The sequence below is a fragment of the Peromyscus leucopus genome, chromosome 6 (genome assembly GCF_004664715.2).
Source record: "Peromyscus leucopus breed LL Stock chromosome 6, UCI_PerLeu_2.1, whole genome shotgun sequence".
Classification (NCBI taxonomy): domain Eukaryota; kingdom Metazoa; phylum Chordata; class Mammalia; order Rodentia; family Cricetidae; genus Peromyscus; species Peromyscus leucopus.
In genome coordinates this window covers 38,243,255-38,261,575 of record NC_051068.1, presented here as the reverse complement: position 1 = coordinate 38,261,575, position 18,321 = coordinate 38,243,255, and the positions used below count along the sequence as shown (strand labels likewise).

Genomic DNA, 18,321 nt, shown 5'->3' with positions numbered 1-18,321 from the left:
GGAGCCTTAGATAATCATTCAGTGTTGTTTTCAGCCACCAAGTCTGTGGTATTGTTGTAGCAGCAATGAGGTAACTAATACACAACAGCTTTCCAGTTAGCCTCAGGCCCCACACTTCCCATATCTCTTATACCCCAAAGAACACTCATTTGAAGTCCTGTCTTCCACCTATGTCTCTGGAAACCGTTCTCAGGCCTGAGGGTTCTGTGCTCTACCAAGATACAGATATAAATGTAGACACGCTAATGCATGAAGAAAACGAAATGTGTCCTGTCAAAAACCTTCCTGTTGCTGTGCCTTCAAAGGAGGCTTTAGGCCTGGACACCTGGAAGGCTAGCAAAGGGGCTGCTTTGCAGTGAGGAGAAAGCTGATAGAAAGCTAAGATAAGGCTAGCCCCGGAGAGGATTGATTTGATCAGACAGTTTGAATATGATCCACGGAGTCACAAATTACCTTTTCAAAGTTCTAGGTAGAACAGCTTAAAGAGGGACAGAGTCTATGGACTCAGAATGTTCCAAGAACCAAGATGTGTACCGTACATTATTCCATTTAACCTTTGCAACAGATCCCAGGGGTGGGGGGGAAGAGAATATAGTAGTTGTGAAAGTTGCAGATAAAACTGAAGAAGCTGATGAAGAAACCTGTCTTTGTTCACCTGTCAATGCCAAAGCTCTTTCTGTGAGTCCCTTGCTTTTTCTGAACTCAGTGAGGTACCCAACATATTCCGTGGGGTAGAAAAGACATATTCAGCAAGCAGGTCAGCTCAGTGTGGCACCAAGGGTCCTGCTAGGGAACAGACTCCATCTTAGCCAGGATTCAAAGAGGACCACTAAACAGAAGGAGAAGAAAGAAAGGCTAAGTTGAAGACCAAGAGAATGTTGGCCCCTGGGTGGCCTTCAAGTGAAGAAGAAGGGAGTGACTGGGAAGAAGAGAACCTCTGCTCTTCCAGTCACTAGGAAGGGGGCGGGCTTTTCTTAGACCTTGAAGTCATGCTCACATGTGTGCCCTCTATGCACAGTGCTTTTAAGCAAAGGTGTCGGTCTTGATTTTCACAGTTCCAAGGGGAAAGAAGCCATGGTGTCATCCTGTTCCTCTACAGCCTGGTCTTCTCCAGAACGTTTGAGAGGTAAATTTCACAAACGTCCATGCAGGAATTGCCAACAGGATTGGGATCACATAGATGTGAACTTGGTAGGAAAACATTCTCATTCCCTATTTTATCCAATGGTTAGTCTTCTGCCCACATGTCTTTTTCTTTAGTTGATTCATCCATATGAGTAGGCAAGGTGTCTTTTTAAATATCTTATTATCCACAAAAAACCCTCAGATGTCTAATTTTTGTCTATGCTATGCAAAGTTCTGTTCTTGGCACCATGGAAAGTATAATAAGAGACAATGAGGGGCTCATCTTCTGTGGATTCCACTCTGGGGAAGACAGCAGATATACCCAGAAATAGTGGACGAAACCCAGGCAGCACCTGACATCCCAAAGTGGCATAGAGATAATGAGTCCTGGTGGATTCCAGAGGAGAAAGGGTCCTCCAGAATGCACAGTAGTTTCATGAAAGAGGTAGGCTTTTTTCCAGATTCTGAAAGAAACACATGATTTTGAGAGTCAGACAAGGCATAGGGGCTCTTGGGAGGGAAGAATTACAAGACCTCAGCAGTGTTCCTGAAGCTTGTCTTTCATGACAATCATATTTGTATGGGCTGTGTCATTACTTAGTTAGTAAGTTCTTTAAATCAACACGTATTTAAGTGTAGACATGTTTTTAAACATTAATATTCTTCCCATTAGTGTCTTCAACATTAATAAGTAAGCAAATTCTTTAAGTCATTTACTATGATAAAGATGTAGTAGACATGCCTTCCCAGGTCTATAAACCCAGTCACTCAGGAGGCTGAGTCAAGGGAATCACAAGTTCAAAGTCTGCCTGGGTTACAGGGTAAGTTTAAGGCCAGAATGGGTAACTTAGTGTCATTTTAATTCAAAATAAGAAGTGAAATGGGGCGAGGGAACTGGCAAGATGGGTCAGCAGGTAAGAGACACTTGTCACCAAGCCTTGGGATCTGAATGTGAGCCACAGAATCAGAGTGTGAGAGAGAATGGATCCTCACAAGTTGTCCTCTGACTTCCATAGGTGTGTCATGGTTTTATCAAAAGGGGACTAAGGATCTACCTCAGCGCTAGAGCACTTGACCCGCATGTATGAGGCCTAAGGTTTAACCCCAAGATTAACAACCAAAACCATGCATTTAAATAAATGTATCACCATAAACTGTGTGTGTGTGTGTGCGTGCATGCATGCTGAAATTAGAACACAGGGCATCAAAACACTAGGCAAACTCTGCTACTGAGCTACAATGCCCAGCCACTTAAAAACAATTTATTTTATTTTTTGAGGTGTGTTCTTGTAAAATTATCCAGGTTGAACTCAGATTTGCCATCATCCTTCTGCCTTAGTCTCCCAGATAGGTGGGATGATAGCACTGTGCCACCGTGCTTAGCTACTACTAAAAGGTAAATGCTCAAATCTATACCACCTTCTCTTATGCTGTACTTTGAATAGCACTATTCTCAGTCACATGTCATTTACAGAGGGCATGCCCTCCAATCTCCGGATAAGTCAACTCAAGAACACAAACTGTTTCCATCTCAGCACTATATTTCTCTCCGTTGACAAGAGCCACAGACCGCTTTATATGGTCAAGGGTAGAACCAACCCCTGGTCTCTGATCTTTAAGACAGGAAATGAAGCTGCAGCCACTCTGGTTTCCACTTGATGAGTCTGTTCAGTCCTGCTTTAAGCCAACACTCTCTGGTGTGGTCATGTGTCACACTGTCAGGAAACATCGGTTGTATAGGACAAGCCTCTTCTCTAGCGAGCCTGGAATCCATCTAGAGCATACACAGGAATTCTATTGTAGGACATGTATGTGTCTGTATGCGTCTTCCTTCCTGACCACTTATTCCTTACTTCACCATCCAAACCATAGCTTCTCCATCACCCCTGCAACCCTGGTCCTAGTCCTCAGACATGTAGAAACATGAAGGGCATGAGCAAGGGACAGTGGCCTTGTTCCTGCTGTATTCCCTGATATGATCACTGTTGGGGCCAGATACTGACAGCTCTCCTCACCCTGCAGGCTTCAGAAGGACCTGGATGTCACCACCACTCATCTCTTGCAGTCTCGTGCTGGAAGCATCCTGTGCAGGCAGGTAGGTGGGAAGACGGTATTTCTTTTGTAGACTCTGAATCAGGCTTGCTCTCTAAGTAAGTTCCATTTTCTTCTTGAGCAAAACCTGGTCATGCTGTCTTTGAAAGATGAAATACTGCTATCAGACCCTGCCTTCTGGTTTCAACAGTCCTTCCCAGATTACCCACAAAAGCCAGAGATCTTAGAAACGGAGATGCCTTGACAAGACTCACCACGTATCCCTAAGATCTGACAAAACAAACAGCATGCAACATTTTAGCTCCATGTTCCTAAGTCACAACAATGGAAACATTTAAAACAAATATAAAGGAAGAAAACCTGACTAGTAAGTGGGGGGAGGGGGAGTTCTAGGTTAAGACTCAGGAAAAAAGTAAAAACAACAACAACAAAAATGTCATTTTAATTTTACCAATTTCATATCACACATGTGCTTTTCCAGAACTGTGCTTGCATAGCTGCATTTCTTTTAGTAAAACGGGCATTTAAAATGATTGTTTTATCTTTTTGTGCTGAGGGTTGAATCTAGGCCCTTAGGCCTGACAGACTGGCAAGCACTCTGTCACTGAGCTGCATCCCAGACCATTTCTGTCATACTTTTTAAAGGAAACGGTCTTCATTTCATTGCTGCTAAAGTATAAATATTAACAAAACATTCAATCTAGGCAGTTATAAACATGGTTTTGACTGGGAGAGCAAGTCCAAATGTCTTCAACGGCGATGAGAAAGGAAGGTCTGGGGAAACATTACACGGAGTCCTGACCCGCAGTGATGTCGGCTACTTGCAGTGGGGTAAGGACGCTTCTGAGGGTGACCGACTCTTGCAGGTTAGTGTGTTTTGACTCTTATCTCTATAACTGGAATGCAAGTATTTTGCCAGGTTTAAAAGTGTCTATGGTAATTCAAATCTGAACCTCTTTTCCCTTTTGGTACCTTTGGTATAACTCACTCCCATCACACACACACACACACACACACACACACACACACACACACACACTCAGGATCTAAATGGAAGCATCCAATTCTATGCTCTTCATACTTTATTTCACATATTTTAATGCCTATCAAGTATGAAAGTCACATGTGAACGCTTATTGAAAAAGCATTTGAAATACACAGATGGATGGAAGTTTCCAGGTAGCCACAGCCCCAGTACTGCCAGGCAGTTGGTGTCCTCCCAATCCTTTACGTATGCAAATGAGAATACATATGCTTCCTGTATTCTAGTATTCTTTTAAATACTAGAATGGGGCCCCCCATTTTTGATATGCCTGTCACAAACATCTTCAGCTCAGCAGATATACAACTTCTGATAGCCAGGAAGCAAAGCATGGACAAGCTGAGAATAAAGGATGGAGACTGAAAGGGCAAACGCTCTTCTCCGACCTCGAACCGAAGTTGCTTAGGAGGTGTTGCAACACAGTTTTCATCCTGACACCCTGGAGAAGCAAGGGCTGTGGAAAGCAGCACTTCTCTGGAGTAACCGTGACACTACCTGGAAGGCGTTCCCTCTGATGGAGGCGCCCATGTCCATCCTCTCCTAACCCTGGTGGCAAACAAGGCCCTGCTCAGTCCCCTAGCCTGTCTGTCAGTTCTCCTGTTCCCACTTCATGTGTACAGAATTTCTCACAAGCTGCCTTCAAAACCATAGTCTCACCTACTGTTCTACCTGTGTCCTGCTAATGTGTGTGTGTGTTATTCACAAACCCAGCATCTCATGCATGTGTCTGGATGACTTCAAGAAAATAGCACCTGACCATGGCAGGCTGGTAGCTTTTATGCACAAATGAGTTTTGAAAGTTTCCTTATTGTTCCTTAATTATATAATCCAGTGGTCTGTCTTTTCAGAAATGTTTCTTCTCTTTTTCTTCCTCATGTATAACCCTATGTTACTGTCCTGGAACCTTTCTCACATTTATCTTTGTATGCTAGTAATGTAGCTAGAATTTTTCTCTCCGGGTCCCGCCAAGCCCTGGCAGTCCCATAGCCCACTTATAAAATGAACATACAGACACTTATATTATTTAAACTGCTTGGCCATTAGCTCAGGACTACCACTGTCTAGCTCTTACTCTTATACTCAGCCCATTTCTGTTAATCTATATACTGCCACGTGTTCCGTGGCTTTACCTGCTGCCTTTACATGATGCTCCCTGGACGGCAGGCTGGCCTCTCCTCCTCTCTGCCTTCCTGTTCTCTCAATTTTCCTCTCTGGTAGTCATGCCTATACTTCCTGCTTGGCTACTGGCCAATCAGTGTTTTATTATCAATCAATCATCCACAACATAGTAAGAATCCAGCCTTTAGTGCATTTAATGGCTGCAAAGAATACCACTACATGAATGGTAAAGACTAAACTTTGGTACATCCTGGATGAGAACAGATGGATTATAGTCATAAAGTCCCTAATCACATTTTCTAGAAAAGCTGGGGGTTCACTTTAGACTTCAGTAAATATAATGAAGAAAACTCAGGCGGAAATAAGGGTTCATTTTATGTATTTTGCTTGTCTGTTAACCATACATAATCACTGCATATCTATGGTCTAACATTCTGTATGTCTCAGATCTCAGCAATGTGCTAAGATTCTGTTTTGTAAAACATGGAGAAATTTTGCTAGATCAAGTTCCAAGGGTGGAACACAAAAATGACAATAATTTTCGGGCTTCGTCTTTTATGACAAAGCTCTTTCACAGGATTGTAGTTTATAACTTGCATCATGCCCCTACATCACTTGTGCTACTATTGCTGTTTTTTCTTAAATCAACCCAGTTTTAAGATCGTTTTTAACCTTTACTGCTGTGGTGAGACAAACGAAGCAATTGTTTGGCCCGTATACATTTAAATAAATAAACATTCGTTTTAAAAGTTTCCTCTCATGCCACTGGCTTCTATGTCACATGCCAGCAGTGGACAACCCCTCCCATGTTTAGAAGCCTTGGCGCAAAGGCAAGGTAGTTCCTACAGAGGTAGAAAAATAACAGATATTGGAGCCCTCAGCAGGGGCAAGACCTGCCCAGTCTTATCCTTCTGAGCTGATGACTGATGACTCTCTCCCGATCTCTAAGCTCTAGGATGGTGGGAAGCAAACAGAGTCGTGAATCTTAATCCCTATGGAAAGCCAAAATGTTCTGTGCACATATGAGATTTTTGGCAGATGACAATGAATAGCATTCTAATGCTTCAGTGAGCTAGGCTTATTCAGCATCACTTAGTTGGGGGGATCTGTGTCCTGATACAAAAATGAGTCCTGTGTGGGCCACAGGAAGCATATGCTGATTATTCTAGAGCAGTGCTTCTCAGCCTTCCTGATGCTGTGACCCTTTAATACAGTTCCTCATGTTGTGATCCCAACCATAAAATTATTTTCATTGCTAGTTCATAACTGTAATTTTGCTACTGTTATGAATCATGCTGTAAATATCTGTTTTTCGATGGTCTTAGTTGACCCCTGTGAAAGGGTTGTTTGACCTCCAGAGGGGTGTTGACTCACCGGTTGAGAACTGCTGTTTTAGAACAATACAAGTGATAAATGCTAGTTAGCAATGATATCAACCTGACTGCATACTAAGCCCATTCAGAAAGCTCTGGAAATTATTGATGCCTGGGACATCCTCAAACTTCTTCATGAGCACTAACTTCATGAGTAAGGCACTTGTATTGTCACACAGAGCTCTGCATTGCTAAGTTTTTAACAAGAGTACCTGCCTTTTCATTTTGCATGGAGTTCTGTAAGTGAAAAGCCATTTTGACCCCAAATAGTGTTCTTCGTCTGAGGGACACTGGGACGTGAAGTCAAATCTCACAGGTGATCCTAACAGTCAGTGAGGACTAGAAACCTCTGTCCCAGGTAGCGCTTCTCATCTTTGGGTGCTGTGAGTATTTGTCTATGGTTGTAGAGCTGTGCTGTGCATTGCAAGTTCTTGTGTGGCACCCACTAGATACTAGGTGCTCTACCCCCATTATGACACCCCCAAACATTTGCAGATGTCCCCCGGGGGTGGTGGGGGCAGGACTGTCCCTAGATGAGAATTACTATTCTAAAGGAAGGAGGAAATTAAATAAAATCTTCTGGCTTTGTGATTAACTCCATGGTGTGAGGAGAACTGGGAGACCAGCTATTTCAACAGACCCTACAAGAAACAGCATAGCCTCGCCTCGTCAGTGCTGGCGAGGTGGGCAGCCTTTTGTTCCCTTTTAACGTTTACAAGGCTTTAGGAACAAGCTGCCGGCTTTATCTGAGGCTAAAATTGAACAGGTGTTTGCAAAGCAGCTGCTAAGCTGGTCTGAGGAACAGGACCACATCAGAGAGAATGCCACCACGAAGAGGTAGAGCGCATCAGAGTGAAGAATTTGCAGGGATCCAGCCCTAAACTATGCTCTAAAGAAAATTACCTGCAGAGCCTAAAATATCCTCTAATAAGAAGGGGATGTTTTCAAGGACCTTAAAGGTAGTTGAGCGCACACAGCACATAGGGAAAAAAAATAAGAGCTTTCCTGCTGGGGAGAGGGCACGATGTAGGAGGCCACAGGGCACCATCCAAAGGCTTGCTTGCCAATTCCAAGTAGGGCAGAGCTGGAGACTGCCTGGGGTCACTTTAAGATCTACATTGAAATCAAATCTAAAATGCTTCCAGCTTTGGGGAAAGTGACTAATGTGACTTTTCATCCTTCGTTTTTGGACTCAGTGTTCTCTCCCCAGGGAGATGCCTGCAAATGTGCCCTCAGTGAAAATTGCCTCAAATTGTACACTAATGGCTTGAAACCCTGAGGACGTTTATGATGATGTTGCTGTCATGCACTTGGAGTTTGGTTTTTTTTTAAATGTGCTATAGAGCAGCTACAGGCTGACAGTCATCTTACTTAAGCTTCTGAAACATGGATATACAAAACATGCACATTACACAGTTGATTCTACATTAAGTGTTTTGTTTTGGTTTTGGTTTTGGTTTTAGTTTGGGTTTTTTTTTTTTGTCTGTTTGTTTGTTTTTTCATTCTTTTCATAGCATCTCCCTGTATCAGGACAAAAACAATTCCCAGCTCATGAAGCATTGATGTAATTTTGCACACATACTCATGTATATTTCTCACTACCCCTGGTGGATAGTAGTTAGGGGGTGTATTATGGAGTGGCTTCATTCTCTGTAGTGCTGAGAGCCATGGGCAGAGAGCTCTTAGTTTTGCCAGACTTTCTCCTAGCAATGATGTCTTGTTCCATTTATAACTCAAAACTATAATCCTAACTCCAGTTGGTTGCACGGTTATTCAGTTAAGAGATTAGAAAGGCCAGAGGGAGTTAGAGGACCTTGGCCCAAAGCCTTGATTAGTTACATGTCAGAGCAGGGTTGTGAGTCCTATTTTATCTACACTCAAAGCTCACGTTCTCTGCTGTTTCATACCAGTCATTTTCCAATAAATTATAAATGTAGAAATACTAGTTCTTGGAACTGTATGCTATAATTAGCACTTTCAAAAATCAACTAGAAATGCAGATTGATCTTACACAACCTTTAGTATTTGCTACAGATGCACTGTGGTGGGCTCTAACATTTTGACAGCGGCAGGGGGTTTAAAATGTATGACAGCTGAGTAGTTTAAAGCTAAAGCTGTTATGAGTTTATGAATCACAGGTTATGAGTTTATGAATCACATGCTTTCTACAGTGTTTGCCCCCATCCAACTTCTGGACAGGTAGATCACAGCTATCAGGTATCAACACTTTCCCCCCTCATTAGATGTGTGCCTACCAAGTACCCATCTGTGCTGACTCCAGTCAACCCTGAAGTCAAATATTTCACAACATCCTAGCCTGGAATGGAAACACCTTGCAAAGCAGGCATTTGCTTGAGAAAGGAAATGAAAAGGTTTCAGGATAATGTTACCCATGCTGCTGGCTCAAAGACCCTTCACAGCCAGGGCCCTTCCTTTCTGCTCCAAGGCATGATGGCACTGCATGAGACCCATAGTTGTGCAACTGAGTGTGTATTGCTTTCAGGGCGTCTGGTGGGTCCTGTCCGGGGTGGATGCAATAGATCTGAATAGCATGTGTTCGCAGCGATGAGGAGAACCTAGCAGAAGAAAGGCTTCTAAGTTCAGAAGGCAGCTTGCATGCCGCCTGACAGCTGGGTTCTGTGACTGAGGAGAAACCCATTCTGTAGCTCTGCCTTTGTCTTCCCAAGTCAGTCTTTTCTTCCTCTGTGATAAAACTGCAGAGATTGCAGAGACACACACATCTTTCTGTCTCAGTGTCACAGCTCAGTGGGTGAGATTTAGAAAGAAAAAAGGATGGCGCTCTCATCAGACGACATGGCAAGCCCCCTAGAGCCCACCGGACTGACCGTTCCTGCAGGAAGCAGCCAGCACCCCACGAGGCGAGGCACTATTTTGAAGCCTCCCTGTTACTTTTCTATTTGAAGGTACAAGTTTTAGTGTGAGGCTCCAATACCTAAGTGAGAACATAAAGCAGTTTGAGTTTAACACCATCTGGAAAGCCTTAGGAGGTTCACGTGATCATTACACCTGCCAGTGGGAAGAGAAATCAACTCTGAGTTTTAGAAGGGACTAAAGTCATTTAGGTCTTGCCAGAATCATCCCCACAGCAGCCCTGGCAGTGCCTGCTTCCATCCCAATGGTACCCTCTTCTCCCTTTACATCTTCCCTTTGGAGAGCCTGATGGGAAGAAATCCAACCTTGAAAATAACCAATGAAGCGATGCTCACTACACTCTGCCACTAAGTCATCAAGGTTACACCCTGCAAGCGTGATCTAATTTGTTTTTACAACATACCTGCAAACTCTGCCAGAGAAGTTAGATCAACTGTGGGTTCCAGGTGGCAGAGAGGAAAGCCAGGCCATTAACAGTTATACACGGGCTCAGTGAAATCACTAGGGCTCAATGAAGAACGCGCAACATTTCTGACACTGTTCTCTTACTCATATTACCACCCTGGGGCCTTGGGACTTGCAATGTTAAGCTCCTTATGCAAAGGCACTTCCTAAGTAATACTGTACCAGTGGCACAAAAAGAAAGCCTACATGGACTCAATTCTTGCTCTCTGGTGTCAGAATGTGTCCATCTTTCCTGTCCTTATCATTTTTCACTGGATTAAGAAAGGATTGAGTTACAGAGGGTTTGGTTTCTGAAGGTAATACTCAAGCGACTTGGCTTTTTACACAGTGAGTGAACCTCAGGAGAAAGGTATTTTATTTATAGTACCACTGTATCAAATGTAATTTCCTCCTTACCATGGCGACATGCACAAATTCAGAACTGGTGGAATCTCACCAATAAAATATATTTAGAATCCTGTGAAGGGGGAGGGGCGACTGGTAAACCATGTCTATCCAAAAACAATTAAAATGCTTGAACTGAAAAATGTCAGTCAAATGGGCATGTGGAGTGCCAAGAATGGGGCAGGGGTTGGGGTGAGGGCTGACGAGATTCAACCAGAAGGTGCTTTGTTTTGATTTTTGCAGGCCTTGCTGTTTTCAAACTTGGGGGTCACAGCCAGCTGTGGCTCAAGCCAGGTTCAGCCACCCATCCTCAGTAAGCCCATTAAAAGAGCCAAATGGGCAGGGAAAGCAGACAGGGATATTTATTCAGTGTGGCTTACACCTCCACATCACAGTTCCTCGTCAAAGGAAGTCAAGACAAGAACTCAAGCAGGGCTAGAACCTGGAGGCAGGAGCTGATACAGAGGCCATGGAGGGAAGCTGCTTACTAGCTTGCTTCCCATGGCTTGCTCAGGCTGCTTTTTTGTAGAACCCATGACTACCAACCCAGGGTGGCCCCACCCACAATGGGCTGGATCCTTCCACATCAATCACTAATTAAGAGAATGCCTACAGGCCTGCCTATGGCCGATCTTATGGAGGCATTTTCTCAGCTTGACCTTATGGAGGCATTTCCCTCCTCTCAGATGACTTTAGCTTGTGTCAAGTTGACATAAAACTAGCCAGCACATTCAGGTTACCCTTAGATTAGAGGCACCAATTCTCATGCCAATAGAAGAGCATGTGCTGTGAGTGTGTCCTGGCTGGGTTAGGGATGTGTCCTTCTTAACTTATTAACTAGAAGGAGCCTCACTTTAAGAACAATAATAAAATTTTTCTAGGTAACCAAAAGTGAAACACTTAACGACAAAATTAACTCCAGTTTGCTCACAACGGAAGAATTTAAAGCAAACGAAGCAATTTGAATAGAACTATTGAGGGGGGGAAAGTGTTGAGTTATTAGCCTGTAAAACTTGGGTCTATAACACATGTAATTATCTTACAAAGCTTGCTTTCTGTAAAATAGAGTTGGTTCCTGAACAAACAGCACTGAAGGATTGAAGGGAAGGGTAATTCGGGACTGTTCCACTCCAGGAACTGAGGCCAGTTGCTCTTCCCAGCTTCATGAGAAATCATGGTGTTTTCTAAGTAGCTCATGATTGTCTCTTTAAATAGGATAAAAAAACAAAGACGCTTTGGTACTTTGTTGTTGCTTCCTTGTTCTTATTTTAAAAACAAGGATCTATGGTTCAGGTTAGTCTAGGATTTACTGTGCAGCCCAGGCTAATCTTGAACTTGTGATCCTCCAGCCTCTGCCTTCTGAGTACTACAATTATAACTTGATGAGCCACCATCTCAAGTTAAAAAAAAAATCCTTAATATTTAAATCTTAATGATGGAAAACTTTCTTTTGAAAAATGTGCTTCCCTGTCTTTAAAAATGATAGACATCATTGATGAAATGCACTATAATATTATGACACCCAGGGGCTGTTGAAGGTGCAGGGTCACCACCAGCAGGTTATGTAACTTGAAGGCCTGACTCAGATGCAGCCAGGTTCTTAAACACAACTATGCATCTCTGCAGAAGCTGTGTATGTAATTGGGAGGCCATGAAGTTACCTATTCTATAACTAAGTTTAGATAGTGGGAAAACATGTGAGGGTATACTTATGTAGGTGGAGTTTTCCTGTGCCAGCAGCCACTCCCAAATAATCACTCAGAGGCTTTATATTAATTGTAAATGATCAGCCAATAGCTCAGGCTTGTTACTAGCTAATGCTTACATTTTAAATTAACTCATATTTCTTATCTACCCTCTGCCACATGGCTCATAGCTTGTTACCTCATTTTTTACACGTCCTGCTTCCTCTGCATGTGGTGGTGTCTCCTCTGACTCATCTTCATCCCATTATCCTTAGTTTGATTGTCCCACCTGTACTTCCTGCCTGGCTACTGGCCAGTCAGCTTTTTATTAAACCCATTCCAGTGACAAATCTTTACAGTATACAGAAGAATTATTCCACAGCATACTTACTTTTACTTTCCAAAAATTATGCCCTTGGAAACATATTTTTTGGATATTGTTTTTGATTAATCCCACTGAAGTATGGCCAACCTACTAGGGGCCAAACCCTTAAAGAAAATTGTCTGTCCCTCCCCCAGAAGCTATCAACTATCAATAGCTTCTCAGTCAGGGGCAGGGGCTTGTGAGCTCCTCCCTGCTATAATGTTGACTGGCTTGATCTTCAGCAGATCTTTTCCAGGCAACTACTGCTGCTGTCAGTTCATAAGTGCAGAAGTCCTACTGTGTCCAGAAGACACTGTTTCCATCCAGCCCTCCCTGACCTCTGGCTCTTACAATCTTTCCACCCCTTCCTCAAAGAAGGTCCCTGAGCCTTGGCTAGGGAGGGGTGACACAAACGTCCCATTGGTGGCTGAGCACTCCAGTGACATTTATTTTCTATACTTTTGGTAAGTTGTGAGTTTTTGCATTAATCACCAACCACTGTGCAAAGAAATTCTCAGATGATGTCTGAGATCTGCACTTGTCTGTGAGTGTAGAGTTACGAATCTAGAAGACAGTTTGATACTAAGACCATTTAGCAAAATAATAGCAGTTGGGTCACTCCGTAGCCTTTGAGCTTCCAAACATGGGTTCTTGGTCATATTTAAAGTACCAGGCATGTGTTTCTTCCTGTGGAGCAGACCTTAAATCCTATTAGAAAGTGGTTAGTTAACCCTTTAACACTCATGCCACTATTATACCCATGAGATATCTTGCCACCTGAGTCATTACTGAAACCCACAGGTTCACATCTAGGTAAAACTGTAAATGACCACCCCTATCCCACTGGAAGCCTCCATAACACCTTCCAGTACTATCAAAGCTAGCCATCAGGGAGGAAGCTTTATTGTCAGTTCTAACTTAATTTTTTTCATGTCCTGTGATCAAAGTATGTGGTGTCTTCAAGCAATAGGCTCTCACCATTAAGTTATGGTAGATATCCAATAGCAATTTATAATAGCATACATATATGTGGGCATATATTATAAAATACTTTCCATATGGACCTTTTCAAATATCCCTAGTTACCCCCTTCACCCCCTCTTCTACCACATCCTCCCATCCCTCTCCCCACCTAAACCTACGTCCCCATTATTCCCCTTTCAGCTTCACTCCCCTGCACCAGTGGCCCCTTTCTAGTTTCCTGGATTCTACAAGGACTCCAAGTTACTTTAATAATCTTGAATGTGAAGTTTCTCAGAACCAGCATTACAGTTGTTTTCAAAAAGCTTCCCCTGAAGTCTGGGACATCATTATGCCTGGATGATGCTGTCTGAAACCCCTGAAAGTTTTTCTCGAGGTTCTTAATTCCTTCCTAGGTGCTCCCAATACCCCATCAAGCCTGAGGCCCAGTGATGGCTACATCCTCCTTTCATAACTTTAGGTCACCAACCTACACTGCCCCTGTAAATCCTGGAAACACCCATAGACAAAGGCCTGATGGTCCTCGACCAACTTGGACAAGATGTAGAGCCATCATGGCTGCTCCATATTTTGTTGAACCAAATCTTACACTCTCTCAGGACAAATACCCAGGAACTTCCTGGTTTAGTCCCCGACTTCACGGATGGCTTCTTTATCCAAGTACATCCTGATTCTCAGTTCTGTGACACTTGTCCAACTACCTCAAGGAATCAACCTCAGACATGGGCATAAATAACAACTGTGTTCCTTTCTGGTAAGGGCAGGTACTGACTGCTAGATCTGTATTTCTGTTTGGACTTGTGGCTAAACCTCTTTTTGAGACCCTACATGGTCCAGAAGAGCAATCTCTAAACCAGGCCTCAGTATGGATAAGGCTCACAGTCTCACAAACAGGCCTTAGCCACTGCCCTTGGCCCTAAGAAAACCCTTCTCCTTACAGGTCATGAAGGAAGAGGAACTGCCCAGTGCTGGGGCTAGCCACCTGCCCTGTAACCTATCTGTCCAGAACCTTAGACCTAATAACTGTTTGTGGTCCCTGTCTCTGGCCTTTGGCTTCAGTTGCCCTCTATACTACATCTCAAATGTCCTCCAATCATACAGGACTGAGTTGGTCCATCCTCCCCCTAAACTGCTATGGTATTTATTTAGTAATGGCTGCTCAAGGAGGCATCTGTCTGGCTCTAGACTATACTCACAAGTCAAAAATGGTTTAAGAAGTAGTGAAAAAGAAAGACTCAAAAGCCAAGCCATTAAAATCTGAAAGAGAGCCTCCCAGGGCTGGCTGTCTTGGGAAAAACACTTTGAATGGCTCTTCTGGCTGCTGCTTCTTCTGAAACCACTGGCTGCCATCTACCTGATCCCTGTGTCTGGTGCCCAGAATTTCAACTGAATTGTCAAATTTGTCTTCCCTAGAATCTAGAAACAAATCTAGGTCCTGATGATGCTTTGGCATGGATTCCAGCCAATACCAGCAGACAATCCATTGTCAGCAGGGCCTTTAGAACAGGCCAGCAGGCATTTATTTGTGGACCAGCCAACTTCCCCTTCATGACTGCCTCCCACGGTGCCCTGACAGAACAGCTACAGTCGGTAGAACAGTGATAATACAAACCTATTCAGCCTTAAGAAAAGACCCTCAGTCCCAGCACTCAAGATTGGCCTTGCTGCTCTATCAAGCACAAATGTGGGGAACAAACAAGTCTGGGACACTATAGGAGTCCCTTGAGTTCACAAAATACAACTGGAAACTTTCTAGGCCATCTACAGTACAACATACTACAGTGTCATGGTCTACTGAACCGTATATTACGACTGGTATCAACCTCTGGAGGATCCATCTTACCACTTTAAAAAAACAATCAGCAGAGTTGCTATCCTGTAAACCCTAGAGCCAAGAATTGACCAATAAGAACTGCCATGCTTGGTCCCTTATTTGCATAGCAGGAAGCTGGAGGAAACCGAAAAGAGAGCGGCTCCCACATACAAACAGGACCAGTCCATTATCCTGAGTCAGGCCACTCTGTCTCTGCTCTGCCCACCGCCATGCACTAAGCCTGCCTTTTTCTACTTTCACCTAACTTGGATGAATTCTTCACTGTTCTCCATTCCAACCCACCAACAATATACTCTACTGTATCTGTGTCATCACCGGTAATCTATAGGCCAACTCGTAGGTCTAAGTGTGCACAAGTGTGTCTTTCTTGCATTTCCTAAGATTTTTCTTCCAATATAAATGGTTAGTGTTAGCAGAAAGTTATGTCTGCTGCATGGAACATCACCCAATCTTGGGAATTACACTGGGAGCAATTACACTAGCCACTGACACAGACAGAATTGGCTTTCTCATTTTCCACATCTATATTTATAGTTCACTTTACGTTACCTCACCTTAAAGCCAAACTAGAAAAGCTTTGCCTTCTCCCTGAGGCCACTGCATTTTAAAAAGTACAGTCCGTTCAGAGCAAAGTGAGGCATTGCTACTCTTCCAAACCATTTGTAGGTATAAATTCATTCTCCATAAAGCCTTGGATTTGAATTTTATACCACATACAATGGCCAGCAAGCTACATGTGCAACAAGAAGCTCCGAACTTCTTTTTAAACGGGAGAAGGTGTCAGCATCTTTCGTTATTTAGAAAGATCTAGATGCTCATCTGCATTCTCCTCTCCCATTCCAGGTGGGCAGCATGCTGAAGACTCCCACGTTTCCTATCTGGCTGTGCAACATCAGTGGAAATTACAGCATCCTTTTCTGCACAAACAGGCAGCTCTTATCAGACTGGAAAATGGAGCGTGTCTTTGATCTGCACTTTTACAGTGGGCAGCCCTCACAGAAAAAGCCTGTGCGTCTTACAATAGGTGAGCACTTGAGACTCCAAGTGTGCGCTTTAGTGCACTCAGAGATGTGGCTGTCATTGTTTAACAGCTGTGTGGTTATCTGTGCTACCACTGCAAGACATACTTAGACTCAGTTTCTAGAATGAAGCCCCAGCCTAGGCCTAAATCCATTGTCATGGGGGGCTTAAAAGTGTGTGTGTGTGTGTGTGTGTGTGTGTATGTGTGTGTTAGCCTTAGAAAGAACACAGAAAAATAAATTCTAGATAAGATAATAAAGGTTGAGGAGTCAAATTTCCAGAAATCTTTCTCCAGGGCCCTGTCTTTAAGTTTGAGGTGTCCAATGCCCCAGGAAAGGTGTATAAAGGCAAAGGAGACACAGTTCCACCTGGCCAATCCTGCACACAGGCAAACACAAGGCGATCATCCAGTAACATGAGCAGCTGAAGTAAGAATGCAGTTCTGCTCATATTAATTCAAAAGACACTTCTGAGGGCAAACTATGAGCCAGATGCAGACTCCCCCGCGCATACGTTCTAGCAAACCTTTAGCAGGTCCTGGGAGAAACACAGACAGGCAGACTGTTTTTTGTTTGCTTGTTTGCTTTTGTTTTTCTTTTTTTGTCTCAATTACAACTCCCGTTCCTTAAATTCATGAGGAAAAATGATTAATATTAAAGTGTCTTTAAACATTGGCACCTTTGACAAGATTGTAACAGTGGACAAACCTGACTTCTGCCCAGCAACCTCGGCTCCATTTTGGGGATTTTGTCCATGACTGACTTTGCATTTAGCATCAGAAGCCTGGGGTCAACTCACTTTCTGCTGTTCTCACTGCATCTAGAAATGGCACTAAGAACATGTCTGTGCAGCTCCTATTTTTTCTTTAATTATGGGAAATGCATATTAACTCATGTACTTTAGTGTGACATTGGCACATTATATCTATATCATTTTTACTTTATCTTACCTATGAAGTAAGCTCCATTGTTTTCAGCTTACAAACATCCCCCATGTTCTATTCTGAGTACTGTGTTGAGGGCGTATGTAACACAAGCATTAAATAGCCATATGAAGCGGGTACTCTAATATCTATTTTTAGTTGTACAGTTGCTATGTTTAGCCACTAAATGAATCAATGAAGCATGGCGATGGTATTTGAAGTACTTCTCAAATGTCACTTGGCTCACATGAGACAAACCTAGACCTTGAAAACAACTTCCAGGTTCCCTTCCTAGACCTACCCCTAAGTGAACATCTCTTCTTAAAAATCGAGGAGCTTTCCCTTCACCTGTTTCCTGGTAATATCAGTGACAAATGCCTGATCTTATGTGCTGCATTAAATGACATGAATATTCACATCCCAACACACAGCAAGCCTGGCTCCTACAGACGAATTCTGAATAGGTATTTCGACACACCATCTGCAAGAATTCCCTCCATTGAGTCCTAAGGCTTCCTGGGCTGGCTCCACCCACCTTGTCTCTTTTCCTCGTGTGCTGGTATCTTTGGGAATAGATCAATGGGCCTGGATGTCAATGTTGCCATTCCATCCTCAGACACTCACTCCCATCACTGGGAAGGGGAGCACCGTGAGGATAAACATGGATCAGGAAGACGGTTTTCTCCAGTGGAAATGGCTGTCAGAACTAAATGGAGAGAGGCTACTGTCAACTGGAATGGAACGATTCCCTTCTTCTAAAAAGAAAACTAGAAACTTGTCTGAAGGGCCAGAACAAACGGAATGACAGGGGTGCAGGGGTGAGCATTTAATTCCTACAATCCCCTTTCAGGAGCCCCACTAAAAAACACCCCTGGCAGTTTCTCATTTTTCTCTTGGCTGTCCTTTGCAGTCATTATGAGTGCTGTTGAGAATGATTTTATCCCGGGGTCTGAATAGTGGTTCCGTCACTTAATTCAGAAGGGAAAACATGGTCTCTCCTCTTCATGTTTTCCAAGCTGCTCTTTTTCTGAGACTTCACTAAGACCGAAGCTGGGAGCTCACT

At 43.4% G+C, this 18,321-nt stretch overlaps 1 protein-coding gene across 1 annotated transcript in view; it reads left to right on the top strand.

Moving 5' to 3' along the window:
• The window catches only part of Mindy4b (MINDY family member 4B), a 35,738-nt gene extending 17,642 nt beyond the window's left edge, over positions 1–18,096 (top strand). The window contains exons 8-12 of the mRNA XM_028882173.2: positions 1,056–1,126; positions 3,148–3,220; positions 3,882–4,043; positions 16,160–16,340; positions 17,875–18,096. Coding sequence (XP_028738006.1) covers positions 1,056–1,126; positions 3,148–3,220; positions 3,882–4,043; positions 16,160–16,340; positions 17,875–18,017 — 630 coding nt within the window. The 3' untranslated portion in view covers positions 18,018–18,096. The remainder of the gene's footprint in view (positions 1–1,055; positions 1,127–3,147; positions 3,221–3,881; positions 4,044–16,159; positions 16,341–17,874) is intronic.
• The last annotated feature ends 225 nt before the right edge of the window (positions 18,097–18,321 follow it).